The sequence below is a fragment of the Apus apus genome, chromosome 13 (assembly GCF_020740795.1).
Source record: "Apus apus isolate bApuApu2 chromosome 13, bApuApu2.pri.cur, whole genome shotgun sequence".
Classification (NCBI taxonomy): domain Eukaryota; kingdom Metazoa; phylum Chordata; class Aves; order Apodiformes; family Apodidae; genus Apus; species Apus apus.
In genome coordinates this window covers 15,324,375-15,346,234 of record NC_067294.1, presented here as the reverse complement: position 1 = coordinate 15,346,234, position 21,860 = coordinate 15,324,375, and the positions used below count along the sequence as shown (strand labels likewise).

The 21,860-nt window shown below is 35.3% G+C and overlaps 1 protein-coding gene across 1 annotated transcript in view; it reads right to left on the bottom strand.

The window, feature by feature from the left end:
- DOCK2 (dedicator of cytokinesis 2) overlaps window positions 1-21,860 on the bottom strand; it is a 148,185-nt gene that overhangs the window by 100,068 nt on the left and 26,257 nt on the right. The window contains exons 16-25 of the mRNA XM_051631280.1: window positions 21,713-21,785; window positions 21,532-21,635; window positions 19,513-19,696; window positions 19,322-19,419; window positions 17,963-18,052; window positions 17,607-17,707; window positions 14,722-14,856; window positions 11,902-12,010; window positions 8,261-8,331; window positions 7,541-7,647 (exon numbers count right to left, since the gene is read on the bottom strand). Coding sequence (XP_051487240.1) covers window positions 7,541-7,647; window positions 8,261-8,331; window positions 11,902-12,010; window positions 14,722-14,856; window positions 17,607-17,707; window positions 17,963-18,052; window positions 19,322-19,419; window positions 19,513-19,696; window positions 21,532-21,635; window positions 21,713-21,785 — 1,072 coding nt within the window. The remainder of the gene's footprint in view (window positions 1-7,540; window positions 7,648-8,260; window positions 8,332-11,901; window positions 12,011-14,721; window positions 14,857-17,606; window positions 17,708-17,962; window positions 18,053-19,321; window positions 19,420-19,512; window positions 19,697-21,531; window positions 21,636-21,712; window positions 21,786-21,860) is intronic.

The following is a 21,860-nucleotide window of genomic DNA, read 5'->3' as shown; positions in this document are numbered from 1 at the left end:
GGGAAGTGGTTGAGTGACAATCCCTAGAGGTATTTAAAAGATGTGTAGACATGGTGCTTAGGAACATGGTTTAGTGGTGGACATGGCAGTGTTAGGTCTATGATTGATTCGACACAATCTTTGGGGTCTTTTCTAAACAAAATGATTCTTTGATTCCCTGACTGAGCAATCCACATACACACAACTCCCTTCACAACCCAAGAAAACTCAAGGCATAACGTGGAGAGACATGGTGGGGAGGCAGATGCCTATTTAAGTACTAGCTGGTTTTTTGCTTGATAAACGTGGTGGTAAGATGGCCAGCAGACAGAAACTCTCTTTTAATGTTCAAACCCATGAAAAAAACAACTGTTCTGACTGGGTTTAATTTTTTTTTCTCTACAAGCCTGAGTAAAACATGCTGCCCCAAAATGTATTTGTACACCTAAGACATCAACATGCAGTTTGACTACCTTGCATTTATTTCAAGGTCAATCAAAATATATTGTTCTATGTATTTATCAACCCTAAATTCCAATACACTTCTTGGGGAGAAATTCCCTGGTAACACCTTCATGCACAAGGATAGGTTGATTCATTCTGGTAAGAGATTAAGCAGTTACGTGTTTTTAGTTTAAAGTCCAATTTGTTTGTTGGGTTTTTTTAAACCTTCTGTTCACCTTATTCTATTTCAGCAGATACCTACTGGTTCTTTCTGTACCAGGTAAGTGAAATTCAACCCTAAGTCGTTAATGCAGTAATGTCATTAAACAAGACATTTAGGTCTCCTTGAGAAAAAAAAATCACAGATGGGCTTCGTTCCTGGCTGCCTCACATGTGCAGCCAAAATGGTAATAAAGATTTAACACCACTTTTGTCTCCCTTGGGAAACTCTACTCTTGATTCCCTCGCATGCCTGTAGTCATAACCATCTGTTAGGATGGCTTCATGCCCACTAAAGAACTGGCACACCAATTTAATAAGGACATAGGTGTCATCTGAACACAGATTTAGAGCAAAGCCTTAAAAATAAAACCCGTGAACAACATAGTTTCAATAAGGAGAGACTTCTGATGGCAGTCAGTGCTCAGTTAAAGCACCATGCTTGTTCACAAAGGACATATGTTTATAGCTACAGGCATCTTTATATTGAAAGCCTTCCCTCTTCATTATTTGCCTTTTAACTGTTGGAAACCCAAAAGTCATTAATCTAAAAATGCATAGATTTTATTTATTGCTAAATCTAAATTTAAATCTCACAGTTTAAATAAAAGCCTCAGGGGATATCTACATAGGTCATCTACAGGCACTTAACAGCACTTCAAGATGCAAACACTTGGTCTCCTGGAATCCAATGCTAACATAGGAAGGAGAAACACACTGGTTGATCCTGTGAAGCCAGCACACAACACTGTTGCTGACCATTAAAAACACGTGTCAGCAAGGAAGGTTAGGTACAGAATGGTATTAATGGTCACAGCACACCACTGCAGAATACATCCACTTGCCAAACTCAAAGCATATGTTCAAGCTTCTCTTCTCCTCATGGGAGCTGAGTAATGCCTTGTATTTTAAGGCAACCAGAGCAACATCTAACACTATCATCCCTGTAGCCAAAACAACACTTAAGAGTGTTGAGAGCCTTTTCCAGTCAGCAATCACTACAGCCTGCCACAAACACTTGTCAGCATATCTTCTCTGGCAGATTCAAAAGTTTACTTCGTGCTTGTGTTATGGAATAATCATGAATTCCAACTTGCAAGTTGCCACATTTCATTTGATTGACACGAAATATTCACTAAAATATCAGCTTCATACAAACTTGTGTACTAAGTCTTTGTTCTCTCTTTCCAAGTAGCTGTACAGAGTTTTTACAAGTGTATTTATAAGTTCATTGTTAAAACTAGTTGACCTAACTTGATTTAGATTTCATTCCATAGATAAAGATTTTTATAGAACTATAACAAAAAAATGCCACAATAGGTCAAGTCTAACAAAAAGTCACCAGCAGCAATATCGAGCACGTAACCTACTCCTTCACAAACAGAAGAAAGTAATAGCTTTAATCTACACATGTTCATCACAAATGTATGCAGACACATACTCAAGAAGGTATTCATATGCCATCCTTATCCAAACCAAAATATTGCACAAAACTAGCAAAAAATAAACACCGGATGTGAAGTGATGCTTTAAAAGTCATGTACCTCTAAAAACACTACCACATATTAAAAAAGGAAGGAAGAAAATGTTTTAAAATGTTGAGAAGTCGTGTTAAAAGCAGTGCAGGAAAACAATCACAAAAAATGAAAACCAAAAAACTTTAGCTTAAAAATGTGTATCAACAGGAGTACAAGCTAGGAACACAACATAAGATTACAAGAACAGTTAAAAACAGTTAAACTGAAAGATGCATTTCAGTTCATTCTACTTGCATTCACTTCATGAGATATTATAGTTCACCTACTTCACTTAATTTTACTATTACAGTATTTATCATAATATAATAGAAAAGATGCCATAGTTGAACCAGTGTATAATTTATAACATGCAGTATTCATAGCACAGGACCAAGCTATCAATAAGTCTTCCTCAGCTGCACCTCAGAAATTTAGGACACACTTATATAGGCATTACATAATTAAGGAACAAACTTCAGGTCTGACTCAAATCTTTCTTCTTCTACATTAGCAACAGATGAACTACCAATATATTTCAAGCAGTGAAAGCAAAAAACCAGAATATCTCACAGGTAGCACACTCAATAATGCACAAATAAATGTTAGGAAAACAGTCTAATGATGGGTGTGTACATGTATTATTTAAAAATTAGTACAATAGAGCTCTTCAGTTAGGAAGCAAAAAAAAAAACAAAAAACAACAACTAACCACTAAAGTCTCAGCATTTATTCTGGTATCTGACAAATTAACCCCTGCTGCTAGCATATGTCTCTTGCTGCTGTTCTTCCAAAATCAGCAAGCAAGTTGCATCTGCTGAACATGCCATAGCTGTGTCTAGAGCCACAGTGATGAAGAGGACCTGGATTCCCAGCCAAGAGACTGAAATCCTATTCCCACCCCTGCCAGTGACCATCTGTGTGACCTACTTAGAGTTATATTCCTTGCAGCAGATCTCACAGTGCTCTGCTACAACACAAACTCCTAATCAGGAGTGGTCCTCTAGAGAATAAAAAGTCAAAAGCAGTACTGAACACATACACGTTTTATTACATGTTCAAGCATTTTATATCATTTCACACCAATAAAAAAAATTCTCCCAAGGCTGATTTACAAATTTAAACATAACATCAGTAAGTATTCCATGGTCATCTTACAATAAAAATCTAGGTCTGAATACTGTAAGATCAGATACATGAAGAACAATAACAATTGGATTGTGATCTGTCAAAAATGGAGAGATGGTCAGGGAATTTAGCAATAGGTTTGCAAAAAAAAAAAACAAACAACACCATATCATTGGAAGTGGAAGTAAATTAACTGAACAGGAACTGTAATGAACTACACAAAAAGAGACTAAATACTAAAGCCTGGAGGAAAAAATGGCTAATCTGAAACACAGGCAAATTAATGAGACTTCATTGTAATTAGCAATGTAGGGAAATATATTCCATATTCATGGCAGAAAAAATGCTACCTGCTCTAGATAAATGTGAACTTAAGTTAACGATACTGCTGGCAATCTTGCCTTAATTTTCATGCTGCATCCTATTTTGTGATACACTACATATGTTTTCATTCTTGTAAATTACCATCTACCTCATTGCTTGGAATAATGAATCACCCTGCAAACACAGTTGCTTCTCTACCAATTTTAGAATCAATTGTATTTAGTGTAGAGCAATAAAGGCATATTTGGAATTTTCTGTTTTCAGCCACAGCACTGTACAAGAAAAAAATATTTGTTTGCAATTTACTGTGCACAATATTATAATAGCACAGTACAGAAACTTTTATGCTTTTTTTTTGCTAATATAATATCAGAGGTACTTGTGAATTGGTCTTTTCATATTCTTCAGTGCTTGCACATCAAACTTGTTATGCACCTTCACCTATAGTGACTACATCTTGAAGGATAAATTCAAGAAATACAAAAACAAGACAACAACACCAATAATCATAACATAATAGTTAGCTATAAAACATCCTGCAATTCTCCCAAGGCTGATTTTCTGCCATTAGCAATGTAGGGGCAGGCTAGGTGAAAGGAAAGTCATAACAATCATCACCCAGAGAGTAACTATGATTAAATGCCCTAACAGACACTTGAGTAACACCACAGAGGCAATAGTAGGTCATACCAAGTGTCAGAGTAATGAGAAATTTGTCATGGAATTGTCTCAAGGAAAAAAAATACACTGGCAGGAGTCTATTTGGCCCTGACTGGGTTCCACTGAGGATGATGGAAAGGTATGCTTACCCCCTTTTCTGCTCCCCAAGAAAAAAACAACACAAAGACAAAGTGACAGTTTCAGGTATGTATAAATTTTGAACTCTACAGTGACAGCAATTAGCAGTTTTGTTCCTTCATCACAATATTATAGCACAATATCTTTAAATTAATATTCTCTGGTTAGCAAAAATATTGTCTTGCTTTCTCTATTTCTCTATTTTGGGCAACTGCTTCTGTAGAAGATAATTGCTCATTTTAAACCTGTAATTGAAAAAGATCAATCTGTTTCCCTAGGATCCTCTATAAACAGCAAATCATGTACCAACTATAAAAGTAAAAACATTTTAAGGTAGATATAGCATTTTTTTATTACCAAAAGCATATAAACAAACTTAATTTCCACTTCAGCTGTGCATACACATCAATTACTAGTGCAAGTTTGTATCAAAATGACCTATTCAGACACAGAGGACCCAGTGTAAAGCAGGTAGGCTGGCAAATATTTTAGGTATTAAGTGCTGCCTTTATGGTCTTAGCTGCTTGACATTAGCAAAACATAGCACAGAAGTTCTGGACATGTTTTTTTTTGGTAAATGTATACATTTAAGTATAAACAAACCCACTGTCTGTCTGGAGAAAATTAAAAGGTACTATTATCTGGGTGACAGTACACAAAAAGCACCCCTTACGGTTTTTATAAAAGCACCTCAGACTCAGAAATTCTCTTATCAAATTTTTTTATTCATTACTACCTTACAAGTAGAGAAAGAGAAAACATATACCCTTTTATGATTCACAACATGTTCTGAGGTAGACATTTGCAATAATACACCAGCTATATATTTCAAGGCATCAGACAAGCTGCATTTACAAGCAAGCAGCAATGTATTATTATTTATCTGCAAGCAGTAAAAGCTTTACAGAACATTTTGTATTAAAAGACCTTAGCTAAAGCACAGGCCTCCTAAACACATGAAACGAGAACCACACTAAGCAGACTGTAATTGGAATTCAAAAACCCACTCTTTTCTCCTCTGCAGCACATATAGATATGGAAGAAAGGAGCTGTTTGCTGTACATTAAAAGGTAGAAGATGCAAGCCTACAGAACTGTGAAGAACACAGGTTACTGTATGCTCAGCTTTTTTCTTTCAGGACGTTTATTAGGGCTTTATTCTTTATTATATGAGCATGTGATCTGACTGATACTTCTGATATATAAAACAATAGCAAACCTATTTCCATGAGACAAGTTTCTTTAAAGAAAAACTATCAAACCAGTGTTATTTCACAGCAGTATCTGCTCTTTTTCTGTCTTCTAAAATTTTGAGACAGAATAAAAAGTTTATTTTTTCTTCTAGAAAAAATATTACTAGAGTGGAGGCTAACATATCACACTAAAAGCATAAAAGTTACCAAAAGGCAGATTAAATACCCTTCATACTATCAAAACTAGAAATACTCAGATGCTTTAAGTCTCTAACTGTTCTTGCAGATAGCAAAGCAGTGGGTTTACTGGAGATGAACCAAAACTTCCACACCCTCAAAATACTAATGCACACATAGTGCTCCCACCCTCCCACGACCCTTAAAGAAAGAAAGAAATGAGTATAGCTTACACTTATTATCTCTGTATTAAACACAATCAAGGTAACTTACCAAATTCTGGTAAGATCAAGAACTCAAGAGAGTACATTATTTTAACTCAAAAATCTTTCAGTTTTCCTAGAGGATTTTTTCTTTATAGTCTAAATGGGACTCACCATAAGGTGCAGAGATAAAACTAAGACTGATACTTCTGATCTTAGAAGCAGCAGCAGTACAAGAAAGCAGCAATGCAATGACACATCAGACTGGCCTCATAAAATAGAAACACAGTAAGCTACTAAAAAATTGTGAATACAGATTTATATGTGTTTGAAAATCAGTGAGTCGCATCTGCTTTTAGTATCTTGGATCAGTGCCTGCAGATATCCAGACTATAGCAACCGAAGTTCCACTGACGCAAGCAACCTTGAGTTTTACACATAGTCAAAAAAATCATAGCTGATGACCATGAAATCAACACAAATGCAGGTTAAAATACTTCATTAAATCTAAATAATAAACCCAACTACGTTATCCTCTTGATTTTGTCCAGGAAATCTATAAACAGGTCATTACTGTTATAGCTTACAATATACGTTTCCACCTCAATGGAAGGCAAAGCATGTCTATTAAAATAAAGTTTAATTTTTGTCTGCCCTAGCTAGTTAGAACTGCATCACTCTTCTTGCAACACAGGGATGAAGTGAGCAGAGCAATCCTCTCACACTCTACTCACACCGTTTTGCTACCATTGTTGTACTGTCAAGTTCCTAAAATCATTATCTATACATTGTCAGAAACTGAAATTCTGTCTAAATGGTCACTCAGCTGAGTAGCTCATGTGCCTTTCAAAGTTCTGGAAGTCTTCCCCATGGAAGTAAGATTCTGAGACAGAAGCAAGCCATTTGGCTCACAGTTCTGGAGACAGAGCACTAAATTTTCACTGTTAAGTAAATAATCTAAAACTGGGCTTCTTTGCTATGAGTCCTTCAGCAAAAACTCCTTTTCTGTGATAACATAAAGAAAAACTAAGCACAAGGCCAATAAAGACACTCCAGTACCACTTACCACTCCTGTTCCGAGAGTGAAGGAAGACAGTAAATTCTGATACAGGTTAAGAAACATTGTCATTCTTATAGCTAAAGATGCTGCACCACAGTTGAGCTATACTACAGAACAATCAGCACTTAGTTCCTCTGCCCAGGTAGAGGCCTTGTATAATAACACAAGCTGTGTTCACAAAGTTTCACTTCATGTTCCTGTCTTGATATAGAGCTTACATTGAAAGGATACACACAGCTACATCACTCTAACCATTATATCATAGGAAAAGCACACAAAACTGTTCCTCTGAGACCCACCTGTTCCTTGTTCTAGGCTAACAATCTTGCTTTGCACAACAGCCCTCTTGTAGGAAGAGATTAATCCTCTCCAGAGGTCAGACTTCTGGCATCCACATTCAGTATTAGTTTTACTCAGTTTCAAGCATGAGTTACACAGAACATATATCAGGCAACATTTTCCAACTTATTTATTTTAAGCCTTAGAGGCATTTTGTATTTACCTTGTTTTTTAAAAAGGTTGCTGCGTACTATTTCCTTCATGGATTGCACTTTCTGCTTCTGTAGTTTGACTGGTGGAATGCAAGTGTAAAATTCATATAGTAGTTGGCTGCATGTAAAGGAAAAGAGTTGTAAATATTGTACAGAGAATTAACCGCGTTTTAATAAAGAAAGTCAAAGAGTAAAATATAATGTTTTCAAGCACTTCTTTTTAAGACTTCGATTTATTTACCATATCACAAATATTGACAAGAAAACAGTAGCAGTTTAGAAAGAAAACTTTCAAGAGAAACAAGATGAGGATGAACTAGATTTTGGACAAGTTTATTACTTTCCATTGTTTTCAAAAAAATAAAGGTATTTTTATGTGTGGTGGAGACAATTTATCTTTGCCTAATAAATAAAGATACTCATTGAAACTGCTAAAATCAGATTTCATTTTCTATAATATGGCTTATGCCAAGATAGATTGTTCTGCTTGCTTATTTTATTCACCAAGTTACTGCCTAAGTATTGGGCTGCCAAAATTAATTGTCACTATGTGAGTCAGATGAGAACTGCCTGTTAAGAACATATGCCCAGAGTTCAAACACTGTCTTGATGAGTATGAACTGGCATAGCTTTGTTGACTGACAGTTATTCAATAACAATGTATTGTTTACAGCAGTATTACACTGCAGACTCCATGTGATACATCTACTAAATGTTCAAATGCAACTCACCTCAGTAACTTGGCATCAAAGACCATTTCAACATCATGAAGAACTGATGGTATGTACTTCAAGGCAGCAACCTGCATTGACATATAGATTGTGTTAATTTCTCAGATGAGAACTATTCAGATATTAATTGTAAAAAACTAAATCATCTGCAGCAAGGGTGCTTACAGTATTTCAGACTGGTTCAATGCTGGCTTAAGATGCCTTCAAATAAAGTCATTCCTCTGCAGACCTTATCCTCACATTCACACATAATTCTGGGAAGTTTAACTAAGTATTTAAAAGCTGTTGCCACTTCAACAAAAAGATCGTATCTTCTACATTATTGGATCCTTGAAACAGTTGAGGAAAAAGTTTTTATTTTTCTTATAAAAAGTAATCAGGTCTGTGAAAACCTGAGGCTATTTAAAACACCCATAAAGATATCTGTAGTGGGCTAAAAATGCAACAAATACTGTATGAAGAGACTGTGCAATAGCAGCACCTGAATTCCATTTTACACCAACTCACAGTTACTGTGAAAGATGTTTTATAAACATCAAGGCCACCAGTGGCCACAAAATATTTCAGTCGATGTTCCACTGACACTTGGTCTATTGTGCTGTCTGCCTTCCCACATACTCCCTATTCTGCACTTGCATGAGGAGGGAAAGGGGAAGGATATCACTACCATTTCTCTGCAGATCTACAGTACCAACTGAAGTACAGTAACAAGTATATCCCCTGCATTCTTCTGAACTCCCAAGTTCATTTGCAATAATTGCTTCAAATGACGCACTATGGACATTAACTGAGTGCTGCCCTTAATAAAGTCATAAAAATCTCCTAGTAAGCAGTACAAGATGTTCTACATTCTTCAGACCTTGGAGAATAATTTTTTTAAAGTGGGATACAGATAAACCCACAGCATTGCAGAAAATCCATGCATACACAATCTAATGTACAATTTATTTTAACCTTGACACCTGACCAACCTTATTTTCATGGTTGCCCTCATTTGCAACATTACATTATACCTGTTGATGAAATTTAAGTACCCATGAGATGAAAACATTTTAAGAAATCACTGGTGTTCTGTTTCTTATTATAATCCTATTTGCCATCAAGGCAACTTCAAAAAGTTCCTCTGCTCTCCCTTGTTGCACACCACAATCAAAGCATCAACTGTCAGTACTTTTCTAGCCTTACTCTTTCATAAGTAATCTTTGCACTTCTGTACAGTTTGAAGTTCTTAGTTTCTACTGCAGTAATAAGGATGACTCAAATGTGTGGGAAAGAATAAGAGAAGAAAGGTTTCATCTTTATAGTGCATTATTTTCATACTTTTTAATGCCACAGACAATTCATTATTCCTATGTTTCCATGACCTTGAGAAGGTGTCATATGAGGTTTCTGAAAGTATGAACTGAAAGGGGAGCAGCACATTCTAAAACCAGTGCTTAAGAGCAAATTGGGTGTAGCTGACATTTGCAACAGACAAGAACATCTGTAGGTCAGATGTGATGTGTCAACTGAGGCACAGAGCAGTTTTTGGAAAAGAAGCTGGAGCTTGATTTGTAATTTGAGGTTGCGAGCCCAAGCTTGTCAATGCAAGGGCCCACAGAAAACATATCAGGCACCAACAGTATGACTTAATAAAAAAATAACCTGACATTTAAAAATAATTATTCAGATTTTATTCCCCAGAAGTGTAGGCTGATTTAGAAAGGCTCAGAACATATCTGCAGAAAACTATGTTTCTTCCTGAGAGTCAAGAGAAAGGTCAGAAGGAACTAACACCACCTTGCTCCTCCTCACCTCCAGACACTCTCTTGACCAAGATACTTGCAGGTTCTGGAAATTTATTATTTATGCAGTTGATATAATTGCTTTCAAACATCAGGAAATGCTTTATAACAACAGAGTTAGGACACTGGATTTATAATTCTAATTGTACTAAAATTACTTCATGCAGTGTTGAAGTTAGCAATTCTATCTATACCTTTAAACAAAATATGTAGTTTCAGTAATTCCAGAAGTAAAAAGGAAAGGCTAATTGGAATTTATGTGTAAATTTCCAGTTTGCCAAAAACAAATTAACAATTCAGTTTTCAGCTATCCAAATCTTATATAAACAGTACTGCAAAAAAGAATCTAATATCTACCTTTCTTAAAGCTTAAGCAGTAAAGTCAAAGCATCTATCAACTTCAGCCAGCTTAGAACAAGATACCAAAAAGCTAGACTTTCACCTTCTTGTAAATGTTTACAGCATGTAACTGATTAGGAAGCAAGACAACACTCAGAAGATAAACTGATATAATAAAGTGCTTCTGGCAGTGACTAGACTGTTTCATATGACACAATTTTATAAAATATCTTTTCCTGACTGAATTAATATTCAAGACAAATCTGAATATGATTCCTATCAGAAAAAATGACTGGGAAATTACTACTGACTGAAATACAGAGACCCAAGTTTTTAAAAATATCATTAGAGACCAACAGACATTTCAGGTTTCAAACAACATTTTAAATATTCTAAACCTAAACCCCATACTTGGACAAACAAGGATTAAAAACGTTAAAAGTTTACAGTACAAAGCTCTGTAAACTAGTTCATTTTCAGTTTGAATATATCAGGAAACCAAATTACTTTTAACTTTATTCAGGGCTCCCAAAAGTTCCTCCTCTGATATCTTCAGAGTGTAATTCACTTGAACCCATTCAATTCATCCTACCAAAATATATTCCACTGGAATTCATATCAGTGGTAATTTCAAATGTAAGAGGTTCAAGGCTGTTTTGATACTCTGTTTTTCCAATGGGCTCTGTGAACTTCCCTCTCTGGGTGTGCAAGGTATAACACCTACGGAGTCCTGTTTTGCAGTACCATCTCAGTACCTGTCCCTTACTGTGCAAAGTTAACTTTGTACTACTACACCTATCATCTCCAAAAAAACTTATTAATGAGTCCGGGAAGAGAGAAATCAGTGTTGCAAAACCAGAGGAAAAGTCAAGGCCAATAAATATATTTCATAATGAAGTATGTATGAAGCATCAATATTGCAGCTGTCCAATAATATCTTCTGCTTCCTACTAAACAGGAAGCCTTGATAGTTTTCTATTTTAACGCAGAACTACACACCAATTATCTTATACTAATTATCTTAATAGGGCCTTTTTTCTAGTTTTCTTAAAACATCAGATTCCAAAGTGTTAAAATGATTAATATTTACATTAATGGCAAACTCTGATCCTATTTGGAGTTATTTTAATGATGCACCTCCAAACGGCTGATACTATCAAGTTTGATTTTCAAATTAAGACTGAGGAATTCCTGTTCAGCAGTATCTGAAGAAACCAAAAAAATCAAACATTCAGCTCCTACTGGAGGTTTCACTTCCTTTAATTCCTTGAAAGATGCCAGCATCTGTGTTTTAGTTCATCTACTCATTACTTCCACAGAACTATATAAACGTACCCTCTGATCTTTTCAATCTAGGCTTCAAATCTTATTAGACAGCTTGGTCTTCCAATAAAGGCAGATTACACAAATCACACAAAGTATCAGTTTCCCTAGAGTGTATTTTCCTCAATTTAAAACAAAAGCCCACAAACCAAAGCCACATTTAATAAAACAACTTTTTTCCAAGCACACACCAACCTGCAACAAAATGGCAGTTTTGTGTTGGCTTTTCATAAGGTTGTTGATGGATTCAAATAGTCTCCTCATAGATTCTTCAAATTCTGTTTGTTCTTTGCCTTCATATAACCTGTTGAAAGATGTACTGGATTATCTTTTCAGAAACAAAAAGTTTCCTAGACCTATGCTGACCAGATTTAACATGACCTGGCAAATATATTTTGCCAGTGGATCCAAAACATCTCACTAAAGGGTTATATGTTTCATTGCACTGTGTATAAGTTCTTTAGTTGGAACTCAACATAAACATATTTTTGAAAAATTTAAGCCTTTAAAGAATGACACCTCCCACATTCCATCTTATTAAAAAGTAATTCCACTTTCAATGTGGCTTATATGGAAAAAAAATTTTCCACTACTGAGATACTCTAGGGTATTTTCACATATTATCACTGTTTCTTTTGTCTGCCACTTTTTCAAACAGCTTATTTACTGCCCTCATTAACCAGTCTGCTTTTTTAAAAAAGGCTGTGCTTGATGCTTTAAAGTTAAAATGTGCATTTACATTAAACTCACTCCATTACTTCTCATTCCCTGTCCTAAAGTTTGAATCTTACAGGTTCTCTCCTGTGTTGTTCACACTATTAACACTAAATACTGCTTACATAAATGGTAAAAAACACTGGTGACATGCTCAATTAGTTACCTGAAATAGCTGTCAAAAGTCAAAGAAAAACAAGCTAAGAAAATGTCAAGGTGACAAGAGAAGCCTGAAAAGTGTGTTGAATACTGTAAACTAAATCCTGCACCTCTGATGTAATGCCTTGCTGTCAGAAGAGAAAAAATCCGTTTTGAAAGTCATGTATTACAAAGCCTTGTGCTTTTCAAGTTTAAACTTGAGTTGTTAAGAGAGCTATTCAAGGCCTGTGGCTTCTGCACTGTTTAGGTCAATGCTGGTCACTGAGACTTAAAGCAGTTACTGGAAAGGAACTCTAAGACCCAAAACATTATCTGGAGATGAAAAAAATTATACATATGTATATACAACATACATGTTGCATACTACTTGAGATACATCCCTACTGAGGTGTGATAGCTACACAAAAAGTTGCATGAGAGAAACACAGATGTATAAGGATTCTACAAACAATTTTTGATAATAAGAACAGTCATTTATTTTCACATGGTATTCTAATAGCTTCATTTTTGTGTGTTTTTTTTAAATATACTGGAGATTGCGGCACATGGGGTCTATGTAAGATTATTTTTCAATGGAATTAAGTACATTTAAGTTGTTAAGTTGTAACAGTATGACTGTCTCAATCTAAATGTATTAATGCCACTTAGGTAATACACTGATACAGCTTTTATTGACTACACAACATTGCTGAAAAAGTAAATTGTTTCTAAGACTTATTTTTTAATTCGAGTGGAAATTTGAAGGTTTCTTGACTAAACCTGTAGGGCAAGGAGGGAGGCAGAAGCATCATATCACAGGTGTTAAACGTGTTTTTACACCAACACTAACTTAGACCAGGCAGAAGGATAATTCTTTATCCTGAATCATCTAGCTTCCATTTAGACACTGTTTTCTGTGTTGTATTTCCATTAAAATTCCTTGTTCTTAAAGCAAATTTTTAAAGATTGGTAACAATTTCCTTGGAAACAACTTCATTCCAACAGTGTACATTAATCTCACCAGTGAAAACAGCCTTAGGTCAATGAAAGGAGGAAAGCAAACATATCATGTTTTCAAATTCTGTATTATGTAAACCCTTGGCTAACATATACTGACCTTTCTACAAAACAGTCACCGAACAAACAGCTGCAAGACATAACCTTAGTTCAGCTAACTGGAGTAAAAAAAATGTTCACTTCCATTACATCTATGTATCTTCAACAGGACTGAATGAACACAAATGAAAACAGAACTTGGTTATCTTTGACAGATCTGCCTGACAAGATGGAAAAGTCTTCCATTTTGTCTTACATTAGAAGTCAATATTCATCTCTTTCCTACAAAATTTTCACTTTGTAATGTCTCTTACCTTCAAACAAAGCATCTTAGTTTCTCAAGCAGCTCATCAAATTAATGGGAGAATGACCTAGAGATGTGTCTCAGCTCTATTATGTCAAAGTATTTGCCTCCAAGAAGGCTAATCTCAACCCTTGAAAGTGAAGCACTTCAATCATAAGTTCTACATTTTCTCACAGAAGAAAATACATAAATCCTTTTTATTCATATCTTATTTTTCTCATGACCAGTTTACCAATAGGAAAATAACTGTGAAGAGTCCTTCATTCTCCCCATCTCCATTTTCCCTAACCCTGAACACCACTTGTAAATATTACGCCCCATCTGTCTGGCTAAACTACACATGTCTAGTCCGTTGAATCTCCCCTATAAATTCCTTAACTGGAGATCTGAAACTCTCAACTCAGCTGAACCATGACTACTGAGAATTGCATTGTTCTATGAACAGTCTCATCTCCTGAACATCATGACCTCAAGGACAAGCATCCAGTTTCAAGCCATCTGCCACAATGTTTGGCTAGCCATTGCTCTTAGGCCAAGCCACCTGACAAAAAGAATAACCACACCTTGAAATCAGCTGCTATTACTAAATCTGTCTCTGGAATTTACTCTGTGAATGAGAAGGCAAATTTTTGAGGATACCTTCTCCAAAAAAGTATCTCAGCAATGTCTGTTCTGTAGAACAGTTGCCAGCTTTTATGTTTTTTCGTAAAAATTAAAACTACAGTTCTGTTCTGGAATCAGTTTTTGCTGTTTCTCAGATATACTTCTATTTCTGATATTGGACTGACAGCCTTGGTACTTACTGTGAAAATAATGTCCTTGATCTAACAATGAACTTGAAAACATATTCCAGTGCTTTCAGAGTTCTTAGGATAGGTTCACATTGCTCCCCTCGGCTGGAGGTATCCAAGTAAGTCTTCAGAACAGTCATTAATTTCCTGAAATTAAATAGCATGTTAAAAATTATCTTTTCAAAACTTAGCTTCTCTGACTTGTTTGGCTACTGTAAATAAATATTTCTGCTTAGTCAAGCACACACAAAGTATACTGCATGTATGTTCCACAAATTCTATCAGTATAAATGTGAGGATCAAGTTATTAACTATGCAAGCAAGAAAGCAATCTAAAATATCAAAACAGCAGCAAAACTGTACACCAGCCCAGACGCACTTTCACAGAAGTTTGTAATACACATGCACAATGTAACAAAATGTTACTTCTGCCTACCTACATTAAGCAGTGATTAAACACCACTATATAAATTAATTGCATATCACTAGTAAAATCATCTGGTACACAGCAACATCTGTTTAAAATATTTTATTTAAAGACTTCCTAACTTTGTATCCAACTGTCATTTTTTGCTAAACAGACAACCTCCTAATGAAGTACAAAAGCTCAGCTAAAAGTAAGTTCCTTAATTTACAGTTATAGTTTCATCTTAAATCATTAAACGAATATTGATGATACAATCTTAATCCTAACGTAGCCATAAAAAGGAAAATGTGGGGTTTTTTCTTAAATCACTACAAAAATGGAAAACTACTATCCCCTACCCTGAAAAAAAACAAAACCTACAGACCAATCTAAAGCAAAACAAAACAACAAAAAAACCCCTCCAACAACAAACTAGCTTTTGCATGTTGATGAAACTTACCAGTTCACCTACTGGACTAATAAAACATTACTAAGTGATCACTGATATTTGGAACATACATGCATATAATAGCTCCAAGAGCTACTTGGTATTGCACAGAAAATATGTGTATACACATACCTATTTATGTATCTATCTCTCTGTGTAACTAGTAGAGAGACTAATAGCAGCACAGCACTAGCCTAACTCACATTTCAGCATCAAAATAATGCTTTCAGCCTCTCAGCCTTCTGGGTACTACGCCCACTGTGCGTTCACATTTACTCCTTTTTATAGCTTCTCTGAATTCACAACTTTGTGCTGAGTTGCAATGAAATTATCCAACTTGTATGCAGGGGCAGTCCTCTCAATGTTCCTCAGCTGCCACAGTTAAGTCCTCTCCAAATTCTATAAAAGCTAAGTACAAATGGATGACTAACCATTACCCAACTAAGTATCTAACAATTTGGCCAAAATACCGTATCATAATATGGTCATAATGGGTCTGGGACACAGTATTCCTTCCCAGTTATGAGCTGGGCCACATATAACTATTTCTCATAAAGGATTCTTGAAAAAGAGTGTATCTTTCACAATATGCATGGAACCAACAATGCCAAGAAAATTCCCTATTTGGGGGACAACCAAACAAAATTGTGCCTCTGCCACTGATTAAATCATCAGAAATTCCCAGTCAGGTAAGTCTTAGAAATATTTTAAGCAAATAAGGCTGTCCTTAAATGCTCTGTACCCAGCTTTGTCTTCTTTCATAATAACACAAAGCATTACATTACATGTACTTATTCCATGTAAGTTATTACATATATGTATTACATATGTATTGCATGAAGGAGGATTAAAGAGGAGCATGCAGCTTGCACTTGAGCTTTATGAGCCAAATAATGCTAATGACAACTTGCCTACAATGTGAAAAAGGATTGATTGTGCACTGCTGTCTTTCAACCCTAGCAAACTCACATACTAATGCACAACCTGTGTGACATTCCTGTTGAGTTGGAACTGATGCAAATTCAGCACAAGACACCACAAAAGATCCTTAAATATTTCAAACCTTCAGCTAAGGTCTTCCATTTATTTTTTCTAAGTCAAATTAAAGTTCTGTTTCTACCTGCCACCCCATTAAGCTGCCAGAACAAGACGTGAGGTAGGTTAAAAAAAACAACAACAAACAAACAAAACTATTTATCCTGTTACAACACCTCTCCAAGATCACCACTAAGTGAAGATGCTGTCTTTCTTCATAATTCAAAGCATTTTTTTCCATCAACTGCAAAAACCTTTTTAAATTAAGTATTAAATTTACTGTATAACTTGTTTCCACAGCTTTTATTCTCTTCTATGAATCCCTGTCTTGCCATCTGGGCATTATCCAGAAGCTCCCAAAATAATAATAAAAAAATAATACAAAAATAACATTTTTTAAAAAGCAGAATCCTGTTAATTTGCCTAGTAACATGACCATGTAACAAATACCAATGTTCCATTTCAGAGCAGGCTACATAACAAATACCAAAATTCCAGTTCACTGCACTGAAATCTTCCTGGTGCAACAGCAGACTGCTAACTGCTTCCGAGGACTTGACAGTTCTCATACAATATTTTTCCCCCATGAGTTCTCTCACTGTGAGTGAATATATGGAAATCTATATCAAAGGGTTAAGGACATCCTCAAGTATTCACTTTAGGCACTTTAAATTAAGACCAGGAATATAAGTGTACAAGGTCAGCTAAGTATCTTCTGACAAATTTGACAGGATCCAGATGAAGTACTCAGACATAGCAAAATCCAAAAATGAGAAAAATAAATGACAAAGAATCATTCAATCCCAAATCAAATACTATTTGTCAATTAACTCTGCTTATAATAACTTGTTTCTCATAGGCAGGTTAGTTTCTAGACAAGCAAACAATTTCAAAACAACAGTCATCATTCATTACATCAGAAAAGTTATAAACAGGATTTTTACTTTCTTCAGTGTGAAGGTTTAGAAAAAAAAAAAACCAACAAGAAAGAAGAGAAAGCAGACTTACTTGTATGCCAGCGTTGCACTAAAATGCTGCTGGATGTACGCTTCCAATACAGCATTAAAATGCTGAAACTTACGGTCTGCAATGAGTCCTATGATGTATATCTAAATAGACATGAACATAATGAGCATTTCTGCATAAAGTCACATTTTAAAATTAAATACAAGTCTTCTGAAATATGTTTGATAATCTAATATTTAAGAGTTTTTACAGCAGTTGGCTTTTCAAATTGTAATATTCTATCTGCTCTGTAGAAATTTTAAAACTAATTTCCTGAAAAAAACCACAACTTGCTGTGTCATTCAAAATTCTCAGGCTCTTTTATTTGATTAATGAAATTATTTTTTGCCAATTCTTACCAGTGCATCAAAGACAAGGATGTCATATTCATTACTGTGGGAATGTTCCATCATGATATTGAACAGGGCATCAAGCGTATCTTGAAGAAACTATATAACAACACGAAATGAGACACTGGCAAACAATGACACATCACTTTTCAGAAACTACTACTGGTTTCTCTGAAGTTAAAATTTTCAAGGCCTTCACTGAAACATCACTTAGATTAAGAAAACAATACCAGGGGTTTCAAGCTCTAGTTTCTTTAAGAATCTACATCACCAGACACAAGTAATCAATAATACATGTTCAGCTCACAGTATTTTTAGCTTTTCCATAAGTAACATAAGTATCTGAAATTGCATTCCTAGCTCCTTAGTGATACGTATACCACTTCATTGCTACTTTCACATGCATAGTGATTAAAAAAACACTTAATACTTCTGTGGTCTGATTCAAAGCCTAGTTTAAATCAAAGTAAAGTCTCCCAGTGACTTGAAAGCCAAAACATTGACTAAATTGTATCTGCTTGCAAGGTCTCTTTCCTTCTGCTCTCCAGCTGCATCTAATGCTTACATTTAAAGAATAACACTTCTAATAAATTCCTTATCTGAACACTGGAGTCTGCCATGTCTAAAGTATTAACTTTTTATTCATACTATACTTAGTAAATTAACAAAGCACCTCACTGGGTACACAATATACTTTTAAAAATATTAACGTGTAAATTATGAACTGTAAAGAAAACAGAAAGAACTCCATAATGTTTGAGATAGACAAAAGCAAACAGTCCAACTGAGACTGTAGAAAATATTTTAGTTACTGCCTTCATATCCTACCTAGGTTTAAAATATTTTTTTTTCTGTACATGCTTAAAATTCATCTTTACCTGTGACATACACATAAACACCTGATCAAAGCAACAATAACTCCAAATAATAGTCTTGATATTTAATTATCCATTCATGCACAAAATCTCCAGGAAAATAAAGCAATAGAAAGCAGAAAACGATCCTAATAAATTAATTACCAGTGAAAGCAGGGTAATTTGACCAGTAATCCACCACCTAACAGTAACCAATACCAGAGCAACAAGTAAAAAAAAAGATTAGCACTTAAGAATCCTGTTCAGGTGTTTACTTGCTCCCTCTAATGAAGAGCTTGGTCCGTGTCTGTGCAAACTAACCGTAACAAAAGCATTACACGAAATGCCATTCATAAAACAAAGTATCACTGACAGGCTTCTTTCAGCTTCTGTGTTTACTGCAACTGACTCTCTACCTTCTACATTTTGAAACTATGTAGCATTTTTTTCTGCCATGTTTGCCATGACATAAAGGGACATGAAGAATAAATAGAGTAATTATAGAAAGACACACCTTCACAACTTCCTCTCCATCCACAATCTTCAGTTTCTCCAGGTTCTCCTGAAGGAGTTCTGGCTTCATACGCCACTTCAAAAGACCTAGCAAACCCACTAAGAGGAGATAAATGGACAAACAGTATAAGGTGTAATTATCATTTGTGCAAACATCTTTCGAAAACTTCAGGCTATTTAGAGGTTACTTACCATTCTGAGTTAACTTTGTAGAACAAACAAGAGTTGAAATATAAAATGCATCTCGTGAGCTCACTGAAAGCCCCCCTGCATTACTTGAGTTCCTGACTAAGGTTGCTCCTTTATTTTCCATGTGTTGACGTGTAGAAGGTAATGCCAAATAAACACTAGCATCCTCCATTCTTTTACTGTCCCCCTGAAAAACAACATATCATTTACTGCTTATTTCAAACCACTGGATTTAGAATTAGACTTATGTTATACTTTCTACAAAAGTAAGCAAAAACCTGTATTTCTATGGACTTAAGTGCATGCACTAAATGATAAAGAAGCCCTGAGTCCCAGCAAAGCTTTCACAGGTAAGCCAAGATTCAGTGTCAGCAAGAAAGGCTGCAATGAACATGCAGGAAAAACACTGCTTTGAAATAGTAAAGGTATGTGTTTTAAGGTACAGTAACGAACTATGAGTTACAAAAACCATAATCTAGAATTATTTTGTAAAGTTTTGGGTTTGCATCTGATTCTGTGACTATAGGTGTGCAGTCCCTACTTCCTATGAAACAATGTATAAGGTTAAAATTTTACCATAATATAAAATTTTACCTAGAGAAACTCAAATCAAAACCCTTATGCAGCAAAACAGATGGCATTACTAACATTTATGATTGTATCAAGCTTGCCAAATAATTACTTATTAGAATTTCGGGAACCAGAAAAGAATCTTGACTTACCCTTTTTGAGACAAATTAGACAGACAACAGGGAACAGGCTTGAAAATTTGATCCAAAAGTTTCTCAAAAAGATTCAATGCCTGAAGGCAGTGAAAAAGAACTACACTGCTTAAACTCAGCAGTTTTCATGTTACTTATTTTGAAAGACCAGATGTAAATTGCTTAACACACTTATAGCTTACTAATACTATTTTTAATACTAGAATACACCAACATATGTCAAAAAATCTGTCGATTTCTCCCAAACATAAACTAGGTCAACTCTGTTTAGCATTTCTTATCTATGCTGTTACCTTAAAAAAAATTACTGGGTTGGTGCAGGACTGAATCAGATAGAATTTTGTAACTAACATTAACAGCACAGTCATACGATGCAATCATTTTCCTTCTAGTCTGAGTATTTATTGATATTGATACCAATGAAGATAAATAACTAATCACTGCCATTCATCTTTGTTGGACTACCTAAACAACTTGGTTTACTTTAATGAAAACAGCATTAAGACAATAAAGTAAAATTCCTATGCATTGGAAGTGATTTCATAGAATCATAGAATGGTTTGGCTTGGAAAGGACCTTAAATATCATCTATATCTAAGCCCCTTCCATTGGCAGGGACACCTCCCACTAGATCAGGTTTCTGGTTCTTAGTTCCTGCTAGACACTGCTCTCCAAGGGAGGGAAAAACCAACAAACGAAACCTAAACAAAATCCCACATTAAGCAACAACAAAAAACAAATCTTGAATCATCTCTACCCTGCTTCAGTTCACAAAGCCCAAAATGCTTGCTAAGTCAAGTCAGGGCTAGACAAAACTACTCTTCACACTCAAAATCCAATTCCTGAAACTTGCACTTTTGTTCCCAAGTAACTACACAGAGCAGTTTTAAAAACCATGAATTCCAAATATTACATTCCCTGATGATTCATCTGACAAAGACTCTAAACAAATCAAAAAAACACATTCCCCTCCCTTAAGCAAGAATAATTGTGTGCACCCAGGTACTGAGCTTTAACAATTACTTCCTCTATACTACAGAAGACCAAAAGCACAAACTTCAGTAATAATAGTAGGAAAAGTAACTAGTTCTCATTGTGCTTAAATAACATCCCTCTCTAATTAAAACAGAGCGCAATGTTTACTGACCATGGAACAAGCAACATGATTTTTGGTACTGATAAAAAATTCTTACCTTTGACAGAGTAATGAAATTTATCAAAATAAGCAATGCAGTCAAAATCAACAGTGTGGAAAAAGGTGTCATGTGGGGAAAAAAACATGAACAAATCGATCCAGTACCTTTAGAACTAGCAAATCATGGATGCCATCTTGAAGAGTTGTTCCATCCTCCTTCATTAGTCTTATATAGGCCATTGCAAAATTCTTTTCTCCTTTATCTTTAGCTGCAAAGCAAAATATTTTCAGTTGGCCATGCATCAAGGAACTGAAATTGACTCAAGTAAAAAAACTCCCTACTTACACTCTTGAGATGACCTGTGTCTGAACATGAAGCGCAGATGTATCCTCTGCATGTCTTCAATAGGCACTGCCACCTTTTGTAAAATCAGAAAATGATCAATAGAGTTCAAAAGGGCAGAGGCAAAAATGGTCTCACTTATAATGTGCTC